The 21,403-nt window shown below is 46.8% G+C and overlaps 1 protein-coding gene and 1 long non-coding RNA gene across 3 annotated transcripts in view; one reads left to right on the forward strand and one right to left on the reverse strand.

Annotated features, from left to right (window-relative positions):
- Positions 1-8,952, forward strand: part of LOC124040003 — a 10,319-nt gene extending 1,367 nt beyond the window's left edge. Inside the window, exons 2-3 of the long non-coding RNA XR_006839669.1 lie at positions 7,690-7,875; positions 8,740-8,952. This is a non-coding gene — a long non-coding RNA (uncharacterized LOC124040003). The remainder of the gene's footprint in view (positions 1-7,689; positions 7,876-8,739) is intronic.
- A 5,843-nt stretch (positions 8,953-14,795) lies between these two features.
- The window catches only part of LOC124040004 (serine protease HTRA1B-like), a 31,816-nt gene continuing 25,208 nt past the window's right edge, over positions 14,796-21,403 (reverse strand). Inside the window, exons 4-9 of one of the 2 annotated variants that reach the window (XM_046356688.1) lie at positions 18,056-18,250; positions 17,841-17,933; positions 17,218-17,332; positions 16,696-16,753; positions 16,518-16,613; positions 14,796-15,436 (exon numbers count right to left, since the gene is read on the reverse strand). In XM_046356688.1, the coding sequence (XP_046212644.1) occupies positions 15,268-15,436; positions 16,518-16,613; positions 16,696-16,753; positions 17,218-17,332; positions 17,841-17,933; positions 18,056-18,250 (726 nt within the window). In that variant the 3' untranslated portion in view covers positions 14,796-15,267. The remainder of the gene's footprint in view (positions 15,437-16,517; positions 16,614-16,695; positions 16,754-17,217; positions 17,333-17,840; positions 17,934-18,055; positions 18,251-21,403) is intronic. The other variant, XM_046356689.1, reaches the window with a different exon arrangement.

Genomic DNA, 21,403 nt, shown 5'->3' on the forward strand with positions numbered 1-21,403 from the left:
ATGGCAATTGTGCCTTCTTGTGTGCCAGATAGTAAGACTACAAACCGATATAAATGGCCTATTTGTGAGATTGACTTCTAATTTCAATAGGCATAGGCTAGGCCTCCTAACTCAAATCTGGATTTAGGATTGTAATTGAATTTTTCCATGCTTTGGTTAGCTAGATGCAGGTATTCTATAGCCCCTGATAGCCTACAGTAGCCCGGTCAATATGTAAAATGAACAATATAGCAGCTTGCTTAGTTCAAATTGACAATTTATGTCATTTATCTAACATGAATCGTGAGGCTATTTCGAGGTAAGAAGTGCTTCTGTTTGCCCAAATAGCCTGCTGGAATAGGATACTGAGGATGGGGTCCTAATATCAATCTCTGAATCATATGTTAATAAGAAGGATATGAACTGAATAGGCCTAAACTTGTCAACAACAGCCAGTGTTTATTTAAAAAAAAATGTTTTACCTGTAGACTAATCTGACTGTTACCTTCAATCTAACGCATTCTAACAACAGCTGATCGGCAATTGCGATAGATCACAATTGATCACTCATCACGTTCTGACCTTTATTTCCTTTGTTTTGTCATTATTTAGTATGGTCAGGGTGTGAGTTGGGGTGGGCAGTCTATGTTTGTTTTTCTATGATTTGGGTATTTCTATGTTTCGGCCTAGTATGGTTCTCAATCAGAGGCAGGTGTCATTAGTTGTCTCTGATTGAGAATCATACTTAGGTAGCCTGGGTTTTACTGTGTGTTTGTGGTTGATTGTTCCTGTGTTTGTGTTTGCACCAGATAGGGCTGTTTTGGTTTTTCACATTTCTTGTTTTGTTAGTTTATTCATGTATAGTGTCTTTATTAAAGTACCATGAATAACCACCACGCTGCGTTTTGGTCCGCCTCTCCTTCACCTCAAGAAAACCGTTACACCCCACAACAGGACCAATCGGCGTGGTAACGGGCAGCAGCAGGAGCAGTCCGCCTTCTTGTCCGCAGCAGCAGGAGCAGCGCGATAAAAACTTCTGGACTTGGGAAGAAATCCTCGACGGGAGAGGACCCTGGGCAAAACCAGGGGAGTGTCGCCATCCCAAGGTGCAGCAGGAGAAGCGGCAGCAGGAGCAGCGCGAGGAAGAATGGACATGGGAGGATGAGTTAGATGGTAAAGGACCCTGGGCACAGCCTGGAGAATATCGCCGCCCCAAAGAAGAGCTGGAGGCAGCGAAGACGGAGAAGCGCGGGTATGAGGAGGCAGCACGGCAGCGTGGATGGAAGCCCGAGAGTCAGCCCCAAAACTTTATTGGGAGGGGGCACACAGGAAGTGTGGCGAAGCCAGGTAGGAGACCTGCACCAACTTCCTGTGCTTACCAGAGAGAGAGAGAGAGGAACCAGGCAGGCACCGTGTTATGCGGTGGAGCGCACAAGCCCCTCATTCCAGAGGAGCCAGAGCTACTCAGTCCAGTGCTGCCAGAGCCCTCTTCTCCAGCGTTGCCGGAGCCTCCCGTCTGCCCAGCGCCATCTGAGCCCCCCGTCTGCCCAGCGCCGCCTGAGCCACCCGTCTGCCCAGCGCCGCCAGTCTGCCCGGAGCCGCCAGTGCCGCCAGTCTGCCCGGAGCCGCCAGTCTGCCAGGTGCCGCCAGTCAGCCAGGGGCCGCCAGTGCCGCCAGTCAGCCAGGGGCCGCCAGTGCCGCGAGTCAGCCAGGGGCCGCCAGTGCCGTTCAGCCCAGAGGCGCCAGAGCTCCTCAGCCCAGAGGCGCCAGAGCCCCTGCCCCTCTGTCCAGAGCCCCTGCCCCTCTGTCCAGAGCTTCCACCCCTCTGTCCAGAGCTTCCGCCCCTCTGTCCAGAGCTGCCCCTCAGTCCAGTGGGGTCATTTAGTAGGGTCACCGTGGTTAGGAGGCCACGAAAGCGGACAAGAAGGCGGACTAAGACTATGGTGAAGTGTTGTCCGGGTCCTGCGCCAGAGCCGCCACCACGGACAGGCGCCCACCCAGACCCTCCCCTATAGGTTAAGGTTTTGCGGCCGGAGTCTGCACCTTTGGGGGGGGGGGGATACTGTCACGTTTTGACCTTTATTTCCTTTGTTTTGTCATCATTTAGTATGGTCAGGGCGTGAGTTGGGGTGGGCAGTCTATGTTTGTTTTTCTATGATTTGGGTATTTCTATGTTTCGGCCTAGTATGGTTCTCAATCAGAGGCAGGTGTCATTAGTTGTCTCTGATTGAGAATCATACTTAGGTAGCCTGGGTTTCACTGTGTGTTTGTGGGTGATTGTTCCTGTCTCTGTGTTTGCACCAGATGGGGCTGTTTTGGTTTTAAACATTTCTTGTTTTGTTAGTTTATTCATGTATAGTGTCTTTATTAAAGTACCATGAATAACCACCACGCTGCGTTTTGGTCCGCCTCCCCTTCACCTCAAGAAAACAGTTACATCACTTCCAATTTCATTAAACTATACATGGCCATTAATAATTGCATAATAACACAGGTGTGCCTTGTCAAAAGTTAAATAGTGGAATGTCTTTCCTTCTTGATGAGTTTGAGCCAGTCAGTTGTGTTGTGACAAGGTAGGGGTGGTATACAGAAGATAGCCCTATTTAGTCTAATTATTATTATGACAAGCTCAAATAAGCAAAGAGAAACCACAGTCCATCACTACTTTAAGACATGAAGGTCTGTCAATCTGGAAAATGTCAAGGACTTTGAAAGTTTCTTCAAGTGCAGTTGAAAAAAAAACATCAAGCACTATCATGAAACTGGCTCTCATGAGGAAAGGAAGACCCAGAGTTGCAGAGGATAAGTTCCTCAGAGTTACCAGCCTCAGAAATTGCAGCCCAAATAACTGCTTCACACAGAGTTCAAGTAACAGACACATCGCAACATCAACTGTTCAGAGGAGACTGTGTGAATCAGGCCTTCATGTTCAAATTGCTGCAAAGACACCACTTCTAAAGGACACCAATAAGAAGAAGAGACTTGCTTGGGCCAAGAAACACAATAATTTGACATGGTAGCCTAGTGGTTAGAGCTTTGGACTAGTAACCAGAAGGCTGCAAGTTCAAACCCCTGAGCTGACATGGTACAAATCTGCTGTTCTGCCCCTAAACAGGCAGTTAACCCACTCTTCCTAGGTCGTCATTGAAAATAAGAATTTGTTCTTAACTGACTTGCCTAGTTAAATAAAATAAAAGTAGACCGGTGGAAATCTGTCCTTTGTTCTGATGAGTCCAAATTTGAGATTTTTGCTTCCAACCGCCGTGTCTTTGTGAGACGCAGAGTAGGTGAACGGATGATCTCCGCATGTGTGGAACCCACCGTGAAGCATGGAAGAGGATGTGTGATGGCTTGGGTGTGCTTTTCTGGGGACACTGTCTGTGATTTATTTAGAATTCAGGGCACATTTAACCAGCATGGCTACTACAGCATTCTGCAGTGATACGCCATCCCATCTGGTTTGCGCTTAGTGGCACTATCATTTGTTTTTCAACAGGACAATGACTCAACACACCTCCAGGCTGTGTAAGGGCTATTTGACCAGGAAGGAGATTGATGGAGTGTCGCATCAGATGACCTGGCCTCCACAATCACCCAAACTCAACCCAATTGAGACGGTTTGGGATGAGTTGGACCGCAGAGTGAAGGAAAAGCAGCCAACAAGTGCTCAGCATATGTGGGAACTCCTTCAAGACTGTTGGAAAAGCATTCCAGGTGAAGCTGGTTGGGAGAATGCCAAGAGTTTGCAAAGCTGTCATCAACGCAAAGTGTGTCTCCTTAGAAGAATCTAAAATCTAAAATATATTTTCAGTTGTTTACACTATTTAGGTTACTGCATGATTCCATATGTGTTAAACACATTAACACAAACAATGTCTCACAAATGGAGGTGGGGAAAAAGCCTACCTAAATATGATCCCCAATCAGAGGCAACGATAAACAGTTGCCTCTAATTGGGAACCATATTAGCACCAATATAGAAATATATATTAGATGTACCCTTAATCACACCCTGACCTACTACAACATAGAGAACTAACCCCCCCCCCCCCCAAAGGTGCGGACTCCGGCCGCAAAACCTGAAACCAAATGGGGAGGGTAGGGGGGGGTGTCTAGTGTCGGTGGTGGCTCTGGTGCAGGTCGTAGCCCCCGCCCAGACCCTGGATCCGTCCATCACGCCGGGCTGGACGCCGTGCCTTGACTGGGCATCGGTGCAAAGGAGGGCTCCAGCCATGGAGTTGGGTTGGACACCGTGCCTGGACTGGGCACCGGTGCAAAGGAGGGTTTCAGCCATGGAGCGGGACTGGACACCGTGCCTGGACTGGGCACCGGCGCAGAGGAAGGCTCCTGCCCTGGAGTTGGGTTGGACGCCTTGCCTGGACTGGGCACTGGCGCAAAGGAGGGTTTCAGCCATGGAGCTGGACTGGACGCCGTGCCTGGACTGGGCACTGGCGCAGAAGAAGGCTCTGGCCATGGAGCAGGCCTGGACACTGTGCCTGGACTGGGCATCGACACAGAGGAAGGCTCCTGCCCTGGAGCTGGACTGGACGACATGCCTGGACTGGGCACTGGCGCAGAAGAAGGCTCTAGCCATGGAGCAGGACTGGACACTGTGCCTGGACTGGGCATCGACACAGAGGAAGGCTCCTGCCCTGGAACTGGACTGGACACTGTGCTTGTAAGCTCCGGACCGTCGCTGGAGGTTCCGAAACGTGGACCATCGCAGGAGGTTCCGGATCGTCGCAGGAGGTTCCGGACCGTGGACCATCGCAGGAGGTTCCGGATCGTCGCAGGAGGTTCCGGACCGCGACCGTCGCAGGAGGTTCTGGTCTGGGAACCGTCGCTGGAAGCGCTCGACTGTGAACCGTTGCCGGAAGCGCTGGACTGGGAACCGTCACCGGAAGCTCTGGACTGAGAATACGCACTGGAGGCCTTGTGTGTGAAACCGGTACAGGTTGCACCGGACTGGTGACACACACTTCAGGGCGAGTGCGTGGAGCTGGCACAGGACGTACCGGACTGGAGAGGTGCACTGGAGGCCTGATGCGTGGAGCCGGCACAGGTGGCACCGGACTGGTGACACACATTTCAGATCGGGTGCGAGGAGCTGGCACAGGACGTACTGGACTGGGTACACGCAATTCAAGAAAATTAAACAGTATAGTTGGTTACGGGCTTGTAAGTAAGCATTTCACTGTAAAGTCTACTGCTTACTTACAAGCCCGTAACCAACTAGTAGAGCATGGCGCTTGTAACGCCAGGGTAGTGGGTTCGATCCCCGGGACCACCCATACATAGAATGTATGCACACATGGCTGTAAGTCGCTTTGGATAAAAGCGTCTGCTAAATGGCATATATTATTATTATTATTATAACTATACTGTTTAATTTTTTTAACCAAAAATAAATAAAAGTAACAAATAATTAAAGAACAGCAGTAAAATAAGAATAGCGAGGGCTAAAAACAGGGGATACCGGTAGAGTCAATGTGCGGGGGCACGGGTTAGTCGAGGTAATTGAGGCAATATGTACATGTAGGTAGAGTTCTTAAAGTGACTATGCATAGATAATAAACAGAGAGTAGCAGCAAAGTAAAAGGGGGGGGTAATGCAAATAGTCTGGGTAGCCATTTGATCAGATGTTCAGGAGTCTAATGGCTTGGGGGAAGAAGCTGTTTAGAAGCCTCTTGGACCTAGACTTGGTGCTCCGGTACCGCTTGCCGTGCGGTAGCAGAGAGAACAGTCTATTACGAGGGTGGCTGGAGTCTTTGACAGTTTTTAGGGCCTTCCTCTGACACCGCCTGTTATAGAGGTCCTGGATGGCAGGAAGCTTGGCCACAGTGATGTACTGGGCCATACGCACTACCATCTGTAGTGCCTTGCGATCGGAGGCTGCAGGCAGTGATGCAACCAGTCAGGATGCTCTCGATGGTGCAGCTGTAGAACCTTTTGAGGATCTGAGGACCCATGACAAATCGTGCCTTCTTCACGACTGTCTTGGTGTGCTTGGACCATGTTAGTTTGTTAGTGATGTGGACACAAAGGAACTTTAAACTCTCAAACTATTCTGCTACAACCCAGTCGATGAGAATGGGGGCATGCTTTGTCCTCCTATTCCTGTAATCCACAATCATCTCCAGTGTTCTTGGCACAGGGACTATGGTGGTCTGCTTGAAACATGTTGGTATTACAGACTCAGACAGGGAGAGGTTGAACATGTCAGTGAAGACACTTACCAGTTGGTCAGCGCATGCTCAGAGTACACGTCCTGGTAATCCGTCTGGCCCTGGGGCCTTGTGAATGTTGACCTGTTTAAAGGTCTTACTCACATTGGCTACAGAGAGCGTGATCACACAGTCGTCCGGAACAGCTGAAGCGCTCATTCATGTTTCAGTGTTACTTGCCTCGAAGCGAGCATAGAAGTAATTTAGCTTGTTAGGTAGGCTCGTGTCACTGGGCAGCTCGCGGCTGTGCTTGCCTTTGTAGTCTGTAATAGTTTGCAAGCCCTGCCACATCTGATGAGCATCGGAGCCGGTGTAGTGTGATCCGATCTTAGTCCTGTATTGACGCTTTGCCTGGTTTATCGGAGGGCATAACGGGATTTCTTATAAGCTTCCGGGTTAGAGTCTCGCTCCTTGAAATCGGCAGCTCTACCCTTTAGCTCAGTGAGGATGTTGCCTGTAATCCATTGCTTCTGGTTTGGGTATGTACGTACAGTCACTGTGGGGACGACGTAATTGATGCACTTATTGATGTAGCGAGTGACTGATGTGGTGTACTCCTCAATGCCATCAGAAGAATCCCGGAACATATTCCAGTCTGTGCCAGCAAAACAGTCCTGTAGCTTAGCATCTGCTTCATCTGACCACTTCATCTGAGTCACTGGTGCTTCCTGCTTTAGGTTTTGCTTGCAGTCATCTTTGCAGGACGGCCACTCTTAGGGAGGGTAGAAACAGTGCTGAACTTTCTCCATTTATATACAATTTGTCTTACCGTGGACTGATGAACATCAAGGCTTTTAGAGATACTTTTGTCACCCTTTCCAGCTTTATGCAAGTCAACAATTCTTCATCTTAGATCTTCTGAGATCTCTTTTGTTCAAGGCATGGTTCACATCAAGCAATGCTTCTTGTGAATAGCAAACCCAAATTTTGTGAGTGTTTTTTTATGGGGCGGAGCAGCTCTAACCAACATCTTCAATTTCGTCTCATTGATTGGACTCCAAGTTAGCTGACTCCTGACTCCAATTAGCTTTTGGAGAAGTCATTAGCCTAGGGGTTCACATACTTTTTACAACCTGAATGATTAAATTATGTAGTAAATATAGACAAGAAAAATGCAATCATTTGTTTAAGCAGACTGTGTTTGTCTATTGTTGTGATTAAATGAAGATCAGATCAAATGTTATGACCAATTTATGCAGAAATCCAAGTAATTTCAAAGGGTTCACATGCTTTTTCTTGCCACTGTACGTCAACCACAGCTTTCATATCAACAGCCGTGTCTCTACCTACTTCAGTCCCATTCCTGTTGCCGTAGAAAATACTTCTGGTGTCTAGCATTTCCTGTCTATTCCTTACTAGCACATAGCCGTTTCTCTGTGAAGTTTTGACGTATCCTCTTTACCTGCCTAGTTATGATAGTGTGGGTAGAGGGTATGGGTGTGCCCCTCTAACCTCTCAGCTACTGTCTCTTGGTTGGGTGACGCAGCGTGGCTGTGGCTCAGGTCGTGATGGTCCTGCAGACACTGACACCTGTAGACTGCTCTCCAAGCCTTGGGCCCAGCATCGATATGCTCCGTGTGCAGTGCATGATGGAGGTGATGGGGAGGAGATGGACACCACCCTCTCGCCGGGGGCCCAGAGCCTCATGGACCTGGTACAGTTTCAGCAGAAGGTGGGTCCATCTCTCGTCAAATCAGCAGTCACCAATACCAGCCAATAGAAGCCTCAGTGGAAAATTACACAGGCCGGAATTACACAGTAGACAGTGGCTTTATTGTATTGTTCAGTGTTCTAACCACCAATATAGCCCTCGGATAGCGAGAAGCTCTAACTAGGAGGACGCCGGGCCAATTGTGCGCCGCCTCATGGGTCTCCCAGTCACGGCCGGCTGTGACAGAGACTGGGATCAAACCTGGGTCTGTAGTGACACCTCAAGCACTGCGATGCCGTGCCGTAAACCGCTACCCCTCTCGGGAGGCCCCTGTCAGTGGGTTTTGTAGTGGTTCTGGTTGCATTGTGGTGTGTCTGTGTTAATATTAGAGTAAATGTCTTTGTTAGGGTTTGTGGCCCTATGACAGTAAAGGCTGTCCAACCTGTAAACATAGGAGAGGATATTTTGAAGTGCAATCAAATCAAATCAAATCAAATTTATTTATATAGCCCTTCGTACGTCAGCTGATATCTCAAAGTGCTGTACAGAAACCCAGCCTAAAACCCCAAACAGCAAACAATGCAGGTGTAAAAGCACGGTGGCTAGGAAAAACTCCCTAGAAAGGCCAAAACCTAGGAAGAAACCTAGAGAGGAACCGGGCTAATGTGGGGTGGCCACGGGTAGAGATTATAACAGAACATGACCAAGATGTTCAAATGTTCATAAATGACCAGCATGGTCAAATAATAATAAGGCAGAACAGTTGAAACTGGAGCAGCAGCACAGTCAGGTGTAAGCAGGTTAACATGGGAGGGCAACAGATCCAAAGAGCTACTGTAATTCCTATGAAAACATATTCTGTGATGGATTGTCTCTGTCTTGCAGGCAGTAGCATGCATGCTGCTGAGAGCTGGAGCAGGTTATGGAGTTGCATCTGGAGTAGATGGAGAGGAGACTGATGGAACAGCGGCTGGATGCCCTGCAGAGCCAGAGCCTGAAGAAGGCCTTACTACAGGCCCTGCCCCTGGCCCTTCCCCTCAAAGATCAAGACCACAGCACCCACACCTGACCAGAACCACACTGCTTATCCCCAGGCCATGCACTGACTTCAAAAGGCACCTCCAGCCCCCCTGACTCCAGCCCTTCCAGCCCCTGCACTGACTCCAAAGATCAAGACCACAGCACCCACACCTGACCAGAACCACACTGCTTATCCCCAGGCCATGCACTGACTTCAAAACGGATTCCTCCACACTGACTCCAGCCCCTTGCACTGACTCCAGCCCCTCGCACTGACTCCAGCCCCTCGCACTGACTCCAGCCCCTTGCACTGACTCCAGCCCCTTGCACTGACTCCAGCCCTTTGCACTGACTCCAGCCCCTCGCACTGACTCCAGCCCCTCGCACTGACTCCAGCCCCTCGCACTGACTCCAGCCCCTCGCACTGACTCCAGCCCCTTGCACTGACTCCAGCCCCTTGCACTGACTCCAGCCCTTTGCACTGACTCCAGCCCCTCGCACTGACTCCAGCCCTTTGCACTGACTCCAGCCCCTCCAGCTCCAGCCCCTTGACTCCACTGACTCCAGCCCCTTGCACTGACTCCAGCCCCGCACTGCCCCTTGCACTGACTCCAGCCCCTTGCACTGACTCCAGCCCTTTGCACTGACTCCAGCCCCTCGCACTGACTCCAGCCCCCTTGCACTGACTCCAGCCCCCCTCCGCACTGACTCCAGCCCCTTGCACTGACTCCAGCCCCTCGCACTGACTACAGCCCCTTGCACTGACTCCATCCCTTTGCACTGACTCCATCCCTTTGCACTGACTCCAGCCCCTTGCACTGACTCCAGCCCCTTGCACTGACTCCAGCCCATTGCACTGACTCCAGCCCCTTGCACTGACTCCAGCCCCTTGCACTGACTCCAGCCCTTTTGACTCCAGCCCCCGCACTGACTCCAGCCCCTTGCACTGACTCCAGCCCTCGCACTGAAGCCCCTTGCAACTCAGCCCATTGCACTGACCAGCTGCTATCCAGCCCCTTGCACTGATTGTAGTTTTACCACAGTAGTTTTATATTTGTTTGTCAAATAATGTCTGACTGTTTGTTCATTTGACTCCCTTTCATATTCTGTATATTAACAGATGGTTTTGAACGAGTGCACCGTGTGATCAAGTGTGAAAAATAAAATATAGTTTGTAAAAAAAAAACTACAAAAGGCTTTGCATTATTCGTTGAGCAAGAGCAAATATACAAATGATTTTAACAAAACGTGCTCTCCCACCTCTGTTCTCCATAGTATGCAACAGAACGTTCCTCTGTAATGTCATTTATTTTATGTTGGCCATGGTGGAGCACTAGGTGGAGCTGTTGGTTTGGTTTCTTTGGAAGAACTTCATTGCTGTGTCCATGAACAGGGCACCACACCCCGGGCTTCCCAGGAAATGCTCAGCTGGCTAAATGGGTTAAGGATTATGTAAAACATGAATTTATGAGAATGATTTGCTGGTTGTTTGGTGTGGATTACAATACAAACCAATAAAGAAGTATGTCTCTGAAGAAAAATGATTTGTGTAAATTGTGATCAAGCATCAAACTGGATTGAAACAGTTAGCGCTTTGGTTATAAACAACTTTGTATTCACCTATCTCAGAGTGCTGATTTAGGACCAGTTCTCCCTTTTCAGATTATAATGAACAAGTGTATACTGATAGGGGAGACCTCATCCTCGATCAGCATTCCGACTCTGAGATGCCTAGCCCCTGTACTGCTGTTACCCTGTGGTGTCTCTGCCACTGCGTAACTTTCCGACTCGGGTTGATGTGGATGTATGTCTGTGTTGTGTCCACCCCGCTGATCTTTCTGCACTCAGACAGTGTTTTCCTCCAGGACCTGTATAGTATACATACAAACAGACAGCTTCAAACCAACCAAACCACAGAACCTCAGGTCAGTGGTGGTTGACTGGACCCAGGCAGACAGAACCAGGACACAGCTGCCTATGAGCAAACAGCAGGTCCTGGGCCGTTCACTGAGGAAAGGAAGTGAAGTGGTTCCAACTGTATCAACAATGTCTGACTGTTGCTGCTCCAACTCCGTCTGGCCTGGGTTGGAACACAGCGTGGGTTTTATGAAGAGATCAAATCAAAGTTCTGCCAGGCTTACAGGTTTTTGTTGAACCTGTTGGACGAGGAGCATTCGGAGGTATCAGAGTACGAGTGCTGAGTATCAGAGTACGTTGGCATGTTAGTTAGCACAGCAGTATTCTCATTTGGCCCCAGCCAAACTGATATTTAACCTGCCTATGACTCATCCGATAAATTCAACTCAAATGATTGATACACGTTCATCACATCCTTAGCATTCATCCACACCGTAAATGTAGCCTCTCAGGGGCCTGCACTATATGTAGTCTAGGTAATCACCAACGCATGGAAACTACATTAACAGCAGATCACTTAGTTTGACTGATGGGACATTTAGTGTTTTTCCAGAAACCTTGAGCTATCATTTACAGTACAATTGACCAAACAGTTCATCAGTGAGGTCTCTGTAACTGATAGGTCACACTGTGGTGACGTTCCTAAAATGGCACCCATATCCCTATGGGCCCTGGTCAAAAACAGTGCACACTATCTAGGTTCCCTGGTTCAGCTGAGCCCAAAGAACGTACAACAGAACGGACACTCTGTAGAGTATTATGTCATGGACCCTTCCCTGTATATACCTCACCTCATACTGTGGTTTATTCATATTAATGTGGTACTTAATGTCGCAACCCAGCAGGTCACTGTGAGGGTATATGGGAGGAGGTGACCTTAATCAAATGTAAGAGATGACTATGGTTTAAGAGATGACCTAATTCTGTCTTTGTTTTGCTGCACGTGGTCGCGGCCCATGTCCTGCTTGTCCCCATAATGACCTGAGATATATATTGTGCACGCACGCACACACACACACACACACACACACACACACACACACACACACACACACACACACACACACACACACACACACACACACACACACACACACACACACACACACACACACACACACACACACACACACACACACACACACACACACACACACACACACACACACACACACACACACACACACAGTGCAGCTGAAACCACAGCTGTGGTCACATATTTACAAGCTGTGTGTGTTTTCCCTCCCCTGCCTTGGGTCATGTAATAAAGCCAGATGGTGGTCAAATATTCTCCTTCCTGCTCTTAAACCTGGTGAGGTGATCACCCTCAGAGACAGTTGATGAAGTCCGGTGTGTCATCTTTAAAGGGCCTTGACACGCCCTCAGAGAGGTTTAAAGGGGTTTATGGTGACCTCGTTGTTGTTTTCTCAAATCCCAGATTGCAAATCCCTAATTGCTTCTCATTTAAAACCTGTAGAACGACACTGTCTGTCATAATGACTAGGGAGTCAGGAGTTTTTCCCTGGTCAGGCTTTGTGGTCAGAAAAAACTCATGGCCCTATAAAGTAATGGCTGCTAAACCTGTGAGAATAGAAAGGATACTGTATGTTTTGGTCTCCCGAGTGGCGCAGTGGTCTAAGGCACTTCATCTCAGTGCTAGAGGTGTCACTACAGACCCTGGTTCAATTCCAGGCTGTATCACAACCGGCTGTGATTGGGAGTCCCATGGGGGGAACACAATTGGTCCAGAATTGTCCTGGTTATAGGTAGGCCGTCATTGTAAATAAGAATTTGTTCTTAACTGACTTGCCTAATTAAATGAAGGTTAAATTAAAAATAAATGTTTGAGTGACAGTTCCATAGAGAGATAAAGTACTTTATTCCTATGAAACCTCATGTCAGGGTTATGTTCCTGTTGTCAGACCTGGTAGAGTAAATCTGGCCCGTGCTTTACAGAATCATCTTAAAGGATCTTGAGCTTTGGCAGTGAGTAAGTGTTCAATATCTAAAGCCATTTATGAGTTAGGTTTATGAGCTTTCAGATTTATAAGGCTCTCTTTTCCCATATCAAGTACACATGGCAATGATAATATAAAAGGAGTTCAACTAGGTTTTTATGGAGCAGGAACATGATCATACTGTGACTTATTTGGTTAGGAAAGCCATGATTGATTGATTACATCTATGCATGCTTTGACGAAAACAACACAGTGCATGAGAGCCCCCACTGTCCCAGAGGACTGGGTGATCTCACTCTCCGAGGCGACGTGAGTAAGGCTTTTAATCTGGTCAACAATCGCAAGGCCGCGGGACTGGACAGTATTCCAAGCTGCGTTCTCAGAGCCCGTGCAGACCAACTGGCAGGCATCTTCACTGTCATTTTCAACCTCTCCTTGTCCCAGCCCGTAATCCTCACGACTCATGCGGACCACCATCATTCCTGTTCTCAAGAACTCTTAGACTACCTGCCACAATGACTACAGCCCTGTAGCACTTGCATCTGTAATCATTAAGTGCTTTGGCCATGTCCGTCATGGCACACATGAACTCCATCATCCCAGAAACTCTAGACCCCCTCTATTTGCATACCGCCCCAACAGATCTACAGACAACGCAATCTCAATTTCCCTTCACACTGCCCTCGCCCATCTGGACAAGAGGAATACCTATGTGAGAATGCTGTTCGTCGACTACAGCTTAGTATTCATCACCATAATGCCCTCCGTGCTCGTCACCAACCTCGGGACCCCTGGAATTGATCACCTCCCTCCGCAACTGGATCCTGGACTTCCTGACGGGCCGACCCCAGGACATGAGGGTAGGCAACAACACCTCCGCTATGCTGACCGTCAACACGTGGGCCCCCCAAGGGGTGTTCTCCATGCTTCCGTCCGGCAGGCGATACCGGTGTATCAAGGCTCAGACCAACAGACTCCAAAACAACTTCTATCCGCTGGCCATAAGACTGTTAGATGGCAAACAACTACTGCTTTCCCTCTCCTACAGACTATCCACAGTGGCTCATCCACAGGTCTCTACCCACTCAGACACACACCTTCGCTGTCACTCTTACTCACACGCATACACACATACTCACATACACACACTCCCGTCACACCTACGCTGCTGCTAAAAATGAGTATTGATTCGATTTACGCTGCTGGTCATTGATTATTGAGTGCCATTGGCATCTATTTATCCTGCTACTGGTCACTATTACTCCTGTTTACATGTCAGTATATATTACCATTAGTATAGTATCATAAATATTTATATATTCCTGCTACCAGTCACTTTCCAGCCCTGTTTACATGTATATTCTACTACCAGAACTTTTTTAAATGTATAAATCTACCTCAACCATTCCAGTACAACCGCACATTGAATAAGGTACTGGCACTGACCTTGTATAGACTTGCATTCTCGTGTTTCTTCAACCTGTTTCGTACTTCTTGTGTTTTTTTACATTCTATTTTCTATTATTATCTATATTCTTATTATCAATGTATTGTCAGTGCAAAGAGCTCTCAAGTAAGAATTCCAATGTACCTTTTTACGCCCGTTGTATTCAGCGCATGTGTCGAATAAAATTTGACACTGAAGCAACAACAACAATGAAATGGAAGTGCAACACATCGAGGAGTCTAAAATGTATTTCCAATATGCTTCGCACTCAGGCAAAACTGGCAAGGCAAGGCTCATGGTACTGTAAGAGTGGAAGCTGGAGTTGATTAGTAATGTCTGACCTGTGTCTAGCAATTCCTGTCTGTACATCCAGTCCCCTAGGGTTGGACCTTAGAAGTATTCTTCTCCCCTATTGGCTGAGCAGTGGCATACAGGCAGTCCAGCTCCCAAACCATACAAAGGGAGCAGCCGGACAGTATGTAGAGCAGCCAAGCTGGATGTGTACACTGGGTTATTGTGTGACTTCACTCAATGTGTATAGTTCAACTGTCAACGTTCATGTAGTCAGAGTTAGGATTTTCTTAGGATTTTCAGAACAGTTTTTTTTTCCAAAATCTTTTTATTCCCTCTGTGAAATTTTCGTCAGAACATATCAAGAGAAATACAATTTAAAAAACACAACAATATCAACGGTAACAAAAACAACTACAAAACTATGGTAATCTGTGACACCCACTTTTCTATCTGATTGAGGTGGGTGCAAGGACGTTAGTAGAGTATAAAAAACAAACGTGATAGCATTAATCAGTTTCACTGAGAGCGAAGTGCCTCTTTGACTCGTACACAAGGAAAACATTGTAATACAAAAGAGTAGCAGGGTGCTAAAATACGTCTGTATTGCCCTGGATGCATTTGAGGTCCCAGAGGTCTCGGTGTGGGCCTCGGGGGGGGGGGGGGGGGGGGGGCACTCGTAGTTACAGGTTCTATGGTAGGGTGTGGATCCAGACACACCATCCCGGTTGAAGTCTGTGGTTTTTAAACACTGAGAACCAGCTCGTGGTTGCCTAGAGGTCAAGGGTCAATATCCTCGGGGACGACGGTGAGCATGATGTCCTCGTTCCCCCGCCGGACCACCATTTGCAGCGTGTCGTCCCTCTTGATAGAGCTGCTGACATCACTGGCCGAGGTGATTCGCTGGCTGTTGATGGTGATTATGACGTCACTCTCCTGCAGGCCACCTCTATGGAGAGGAGAGAGGAGTTAGGAGCATGTAGCAACAAAGGAATGTGCTTTACTGATATAAAGTAGAGTACGTAAGACTCTAAGAAGTGTATACCATTAGGTTTCAACCCACAGAATATAAATAGACCTTCTTACATCTGTGAAGAAAGAGTTTTCCCCATTCCAAAAAAAGCTAAATGAATTTACAGAGGCAGTAACATTCTTCTTAGACACGGTGAGAAACTAAATCTGACCGTAGTCTATGAAAAATCTAAGCGCCCTCGTTACCACAAATACCCATCGATCAAAAGGAAAGCTATTCATTTCCTTCAGTGGGAGACTGCTGCCTCAGCGCAAATTATTTTATGTGGCCCCAAAAAAATATATAAAGACAGGGCATTCTGTAGGAGTGAGTAACCTAGATAGACTGCCCTATCATGTTGTTTATGTGGTCATGAAATGCTAATTCATTGTGCTACGAGGCCAGTCTATTTTTAAGACCAGAGGACGATGAACTCCAAGCAACCTTTATGGGACTAAAAGAGACGACAGCCGTCCAAATGCTTCCTATCCGAAACAGTTTTTGCTTGTAGTAAGACAATTTGTAATGATTTTGTTAATTTTGGTCTTCCGCAAGATTTTTTCCCGGGTATTGGAGCACACAAAGCATTTTCTCGAGGCAAGACAAGAGGCAAGACAAGAGGCAAGACAAAGTTCGGGAGCCGAAGCCCTGTCGTCGGTCAATGGTCAACAGTGGAAATGTGTTTGTTGTAATTCAACAATTGTTGACTCTTTTTAACGCACATTTTTTCACTTGAGAATTATTGCACCGAACATCTTAGATGTAAAATTGAACGACTAAGGTCTCCTCTGCAAAAATGTAAAAACGAATGACAGATTTCTGACTACGGCATCTCAAGATGGACAAACAGCGCCAGCCGAACCGAAGCATGCGGAAGCCTTTAGCCAACTACCAAAGGAGTCCTCAAATGCTCCTGTCCGAATCCAAGGTCAAGGACTTGAACTGTTGACTCATGTTTGTACTGATTTGAGTCAGTCCACCGACTTCATGGTTCAGGTATCAGTAAACTACTACTTACGTCTCAGCTGGTGTTTTTGGGATGACCTCGATGACATATGCCCCTGAGGTAACATCAGGGAAGTCTGATGTTCTCTCCTTCAGCTCCTTTGCAAGCCTATGACCAATGAAAATAGAGAGATAAGTGTTTAATGTGCCACAAGTATTTGGAAGAATTGAATTCCCAAGATGAACCTTACGTTGGAGTGACAGTCATCATCCTCACACCGATGTACTTCTTCTTTGGTAATAATCTACCTAAAGCGAAAGAGGATAAACACTACATAAGCATTATCAAGATGATAAACATTGAACATGTAATATGCAGGACCTGATCAAAACCGTGGGTGTGAACCTTTAGATAGGTCTAGCACAATATTCGTATAGTCGTCTAACCGAAAATAAGCGTAAAAGTACAAATAAGTTGTCTTAATACAGGCATTTTATGAGTGGGGGGGTTTCAACTTTATTTTCAAGTAGATAGAAATAACCCAATAGTAGTCTAAAACATTTTTATTTTTTTAAACGGGGGTGTCAAAGCCGAGATGTATTCATCAAGTGTTTCAGAGATCATTTTCAAATGAGCACTAATTTATGACGCATTACAAGCTCAAAACCTTTAAAAAAAATAAAAAAAAAAAACACACAATTATGACAACGCCTTTGGCAATTTAAATGACAATGAATTGTCACCTAAATATCCATAATCGTCACAGCCCTACCTTTAGATTGTCTGCCGTGGGACTCTGCCAAGAACTGACGGATCTTGTCTGAGGGGATGGCGAAGGAGATTCCTGCTGTCACCTTCAGTGTGTTGATCCCAATCACCTCTCCGTCCTGAAGACAGAAACACACACACACACACACACACACACACACACACACACACACACACACACACACACACACACACACACACACACACACACACACACACACACACACACACACACACACACACACACACACACACACACACACACACACACACACACACACACACACACACACACACACACGGGTCTCTTAGTCTAGTCCCACTTTCACTCTAACAGCTCATTTAGCTCCACGGATATGTATTTAATGCCACGTTTTCAAATAAAACCTACTAAACGCTGCTTTTGAGGAAACATAGGTCTTTACTTATGTGGATAAAAACAATGGTGCTATCGCTAAATGCTCTAACGTGTAACTGCTTGCCAAGGTTTACATATGGATTCATATAGCCTTGTCTATCCCCCTTCGGAGGAGTCTTTATTCAAGTACATCCTACAGATGTCTCAGAGATTTACATGAAACATATTCTAGAAGATGCAATCCTTATCAATAACAAATGATATCTTACCAGATTGACCAGGGGTCCGCCAGAGTTCCCATACTGAAAAGGAACAGCATTCAGGTTAAAGGGCTGATTCGATGGTAGATCTACACTTCCTTCCTGTGTAAATGGGGAAAATAAGGAGGAGCTACTGTTGTGCATTCCACAACTAAATGCCCTGTGCTGATATAGATCACAGCTGTGTGTGCGCGCGTGTGTGATGATGTGCATGTATCCCTCACGTTGATGATAGCGTCCGTCTGGATGTATTCCATATCAGAGTTCCTCAGGCCCAGCTCCTTGCCTCCTCTTTGGGTGGTGCTGACGATACCTGTGGTGACCGTGTTCTGCAGGGAGAAGGGGCTGCCAATGGCCACAACGAACTCACCAGGCCTCAGGTCAGCTGAACGACCCAGAAGCAGCACCGGCAGTTTCGTCTAAACAAAGGGACACAGGACTCAGATCAGTCAAGATGTTCACATAGATTCATCCTGTGATCGTTACAAAAAAGGGGACAAGGAAAAGTAGAAATGTACTGTGCGTTCTGAACACAAACAATGCATACGGTATCTACGGTAACATGACCACCCCTCTTTGGAGACACAGCTGAAGTACCTTTGCTATATTCTGTTTGTTTATGTACAACAGAAATAGCCCAGCGCCAGTTGAAATACATATGGGGGACAACATAAAGTTCCACAAAAATCTATTGAAAGGAAGTTGTGATGCCTGAAGCTATGATGTGCCATGACGTCGGCATACTCTGCATGCTTTCTGAAAACATACCAAGGCAGTGAACTACCACTTCATCCATCTCAATGACACAATCTACAATAGACAAAATCCATTAACAATGCCAGGAGAACGGATTGGAGTTCTACAGTTGGATCTATGGTAGGTTGTGGCTAGGTTACACCAGACCTTCATATTAATAGGACAGGACAGGGCAGCGGGGTCAGGGAACTTTGCGATGAGGATACAGTCACAGTATATGAGGAGAGGAACCATTGCCCCCCCTCCCGACACCCTGGGCTCAGTGCTCCAGGAATCCAGACCTGATATCCAGACTTGACACAGGAATAGCAGGCCGCTCCCTGGCCGACAGCCCTAAGCACTCTACCAGATGGGCTGGAAGTCGGATAAACGAACACGGGGTCAGGTGGATTGGAATGGGACTGGGAGGAACGGCTTTTGGCACATGGTGACATGTCTGCCAATGTGTCTTTCTGTCACCCATCTGTCACACTGTCACACTTACTGGGTTACAGAGTCTAGGATTTAAAAACATTTTTTTACATACACATTGGGATAATACTATAGTACTACTATAAGAGTACTATAATACTACTGTATATTTGTAGTTGGACAGTTTTGTCTGTGTTGTTGTTACACACATACTGTAAGATACACACACAGTCATACACCGTCATACACCATCTAGCACAGGCCATCTTAGTGAAATATTACCATACACAAGGCGGGAATCTGAGTTTCCTGTGGGATCCACTGCGGAAGTGGCCTGGCCATCACTTGATCAAGATTCCACTTACTAAACATTTCCTAGTAATTCCTCAAATGAGCGTAGGGAGTCCATGAAAACAGTAGATGACAAGAAACAAAATGACAGTATTACACTTGAGATCCAGCCAGGTATAGATCCAGGACCATAGAACTCCCAAGATAATGGCACCTGAATACACGTTTGAAAAGATACAGTATCTCAGAATTTATATCTACCTCCGGAGGCAAACAACTCATGTATAGTACAGTACCGTGCGCTGTATACCTCAATCTGCAGAGTCTTAAGGTATCTGGTGCATATCGCTCTAGTCTAGTGAGGACGAGGGCTTTGAGTGCCACTGTGTTTTCCCTAGGCAGTGAGAGACAGACTGACAGACAGGAAGTGTTTTGCAATCCACGGTGTTGTACTCCCAGATGCATTATCAGACCACCAGTCTCCCCTCCTCCATCCCTTCCACTCCCCTCTTACCCTCCTCCATCATCCCCCTTCATCTGCTCGAGACAGCTGGTCCCCCCCTCCCCAGTCCCAACAAGCACCCAATGCAATGAACTCAATCCACCCACACACTAGTCTAACTGTTACTGTGAAGACGTGCAGAGGCACGCCTCTCGCAAACGTCCTGTAAAACACCCTCAATGTACTGGAAGGAATTACCTTGGAAAATAAAATAATTACTGCGGTTGTGAGATGCAATTATGAAATATTTGCTAGCAAGGTGAGTGGAAGGCTACACATGGTCTGTCTTTGGTTCTGTCTCACATGACACCCTATTCCCTATAGTGCCCATAGGGCTCTGCTCAAAAGTAGTGCACTATACATTCGAATGCAGGGATGCAGGGCAGCAAAACTACTTGTCTGTCCTTGAGTATTACATTGAGTAACAGGACCCAAGACTTATCGCTGGTGCACATTAGCATTTTTTCTAATGTTTTTTGAGCTCCCTTGTTAGTAGGGGACCTCTGTCAACTCTCAGTGAATGGGATTACATTTGCTGCTGAGTCTGATACAGTGCCAGTGTGAAATGGTGAGAGACAGGTCTGTGTGTGCCAGTGGAAATGACCAGGCTGTCAGGGGTGGGGGGTCTATGCTGCTCTCTATGCAGCAGTCTATGCTGCTGTCTGTTGCTGCTAAGGTGATTGACGAGGCACCTGTTTGCAAAGTGTGTGAGTGTTAGTGTGTGAGCTTGGTCTGTCAGGCCTGGACGTATTTGTGTTTGTATCTCTGTGTCTGGACCTGAGCCAATGGGGACTGAACAGTCAGACCACCAACAGAGTTACTGTAGATTGATTTGCTCAATGCTGATTAATGCTGAAATTAAATATAAAAGACACAATTAAGCAATAAGGCGCCTCGGGGTTGTGATATATGGCCAATATACCACGGCTAAGGGCTGTTCTTATGCACAATGCAACGCAGAATGCCTGGATTATAGCCCTTAGCCTTGGTATATTGGCCATATACTGTACCAAAAACCCCCAAGGTGCCTTATTGCTATTATAAGCTGGTTACCAATGTAATTAGAGCAGTAAAAATAAATGTTTTGTCATACCCATGGTATACTGTCTGATATACCAGGGCTGTCAGCCAATCAGCATTCAGGGCTCGAAACACCCAGTTTATAATATACTGTAAATCATAGACAACAGGACTGTGATTACCAATAAAACCAAAGAGTGTTATACACATATAATAAATCCAGAACTGCATGTTAAATATTGTCTATCGTCAAATTGTTTGCAAACATTCCAAAAAGTACATTTTGAAAAGCAGCTTGTGTTTCCATTTGGGATGAACAACACAGTAAAGCTGTCAAATAGTAGTGTACAACCTGTTTTATCCCAGATTTACCAGTCTGTATTCAAGGTCAATCACACATCCTTTTGGAAAACTCATTCTGCTACTGCTACTCATAATTCCTTCTCCTCCCTTCTCATAATTCCTTCTAGCCGTGCGCACTCACATACACACGTACGCGCTCGTGTTATGGACGTCAGATTGCTTGCTTAGCAAGCACCACTTCCACCGCCAATGTGGTTCATACCTGGGTCGAACTTCGGGACCTCTGCTT

The sequence above is a fragment of the Oncorhynchus gorbuscha genome, linkage group LG07, assembly GCF_021184085.1.
Source record: "Oncorhynchus gorbuscha isolate QuinsamMale2020 ecotype Even-year linkage group LG07, OgorEven_v1.0, whole genome shotgun sequence".
NCBI classification, from domain to species: Eukaryota; Metazoa; Chordata; class Actinopteri; order Salmoniformes; family Salmonidae; genus Oncorhynchus; species Oncorhynchus gorbuscha.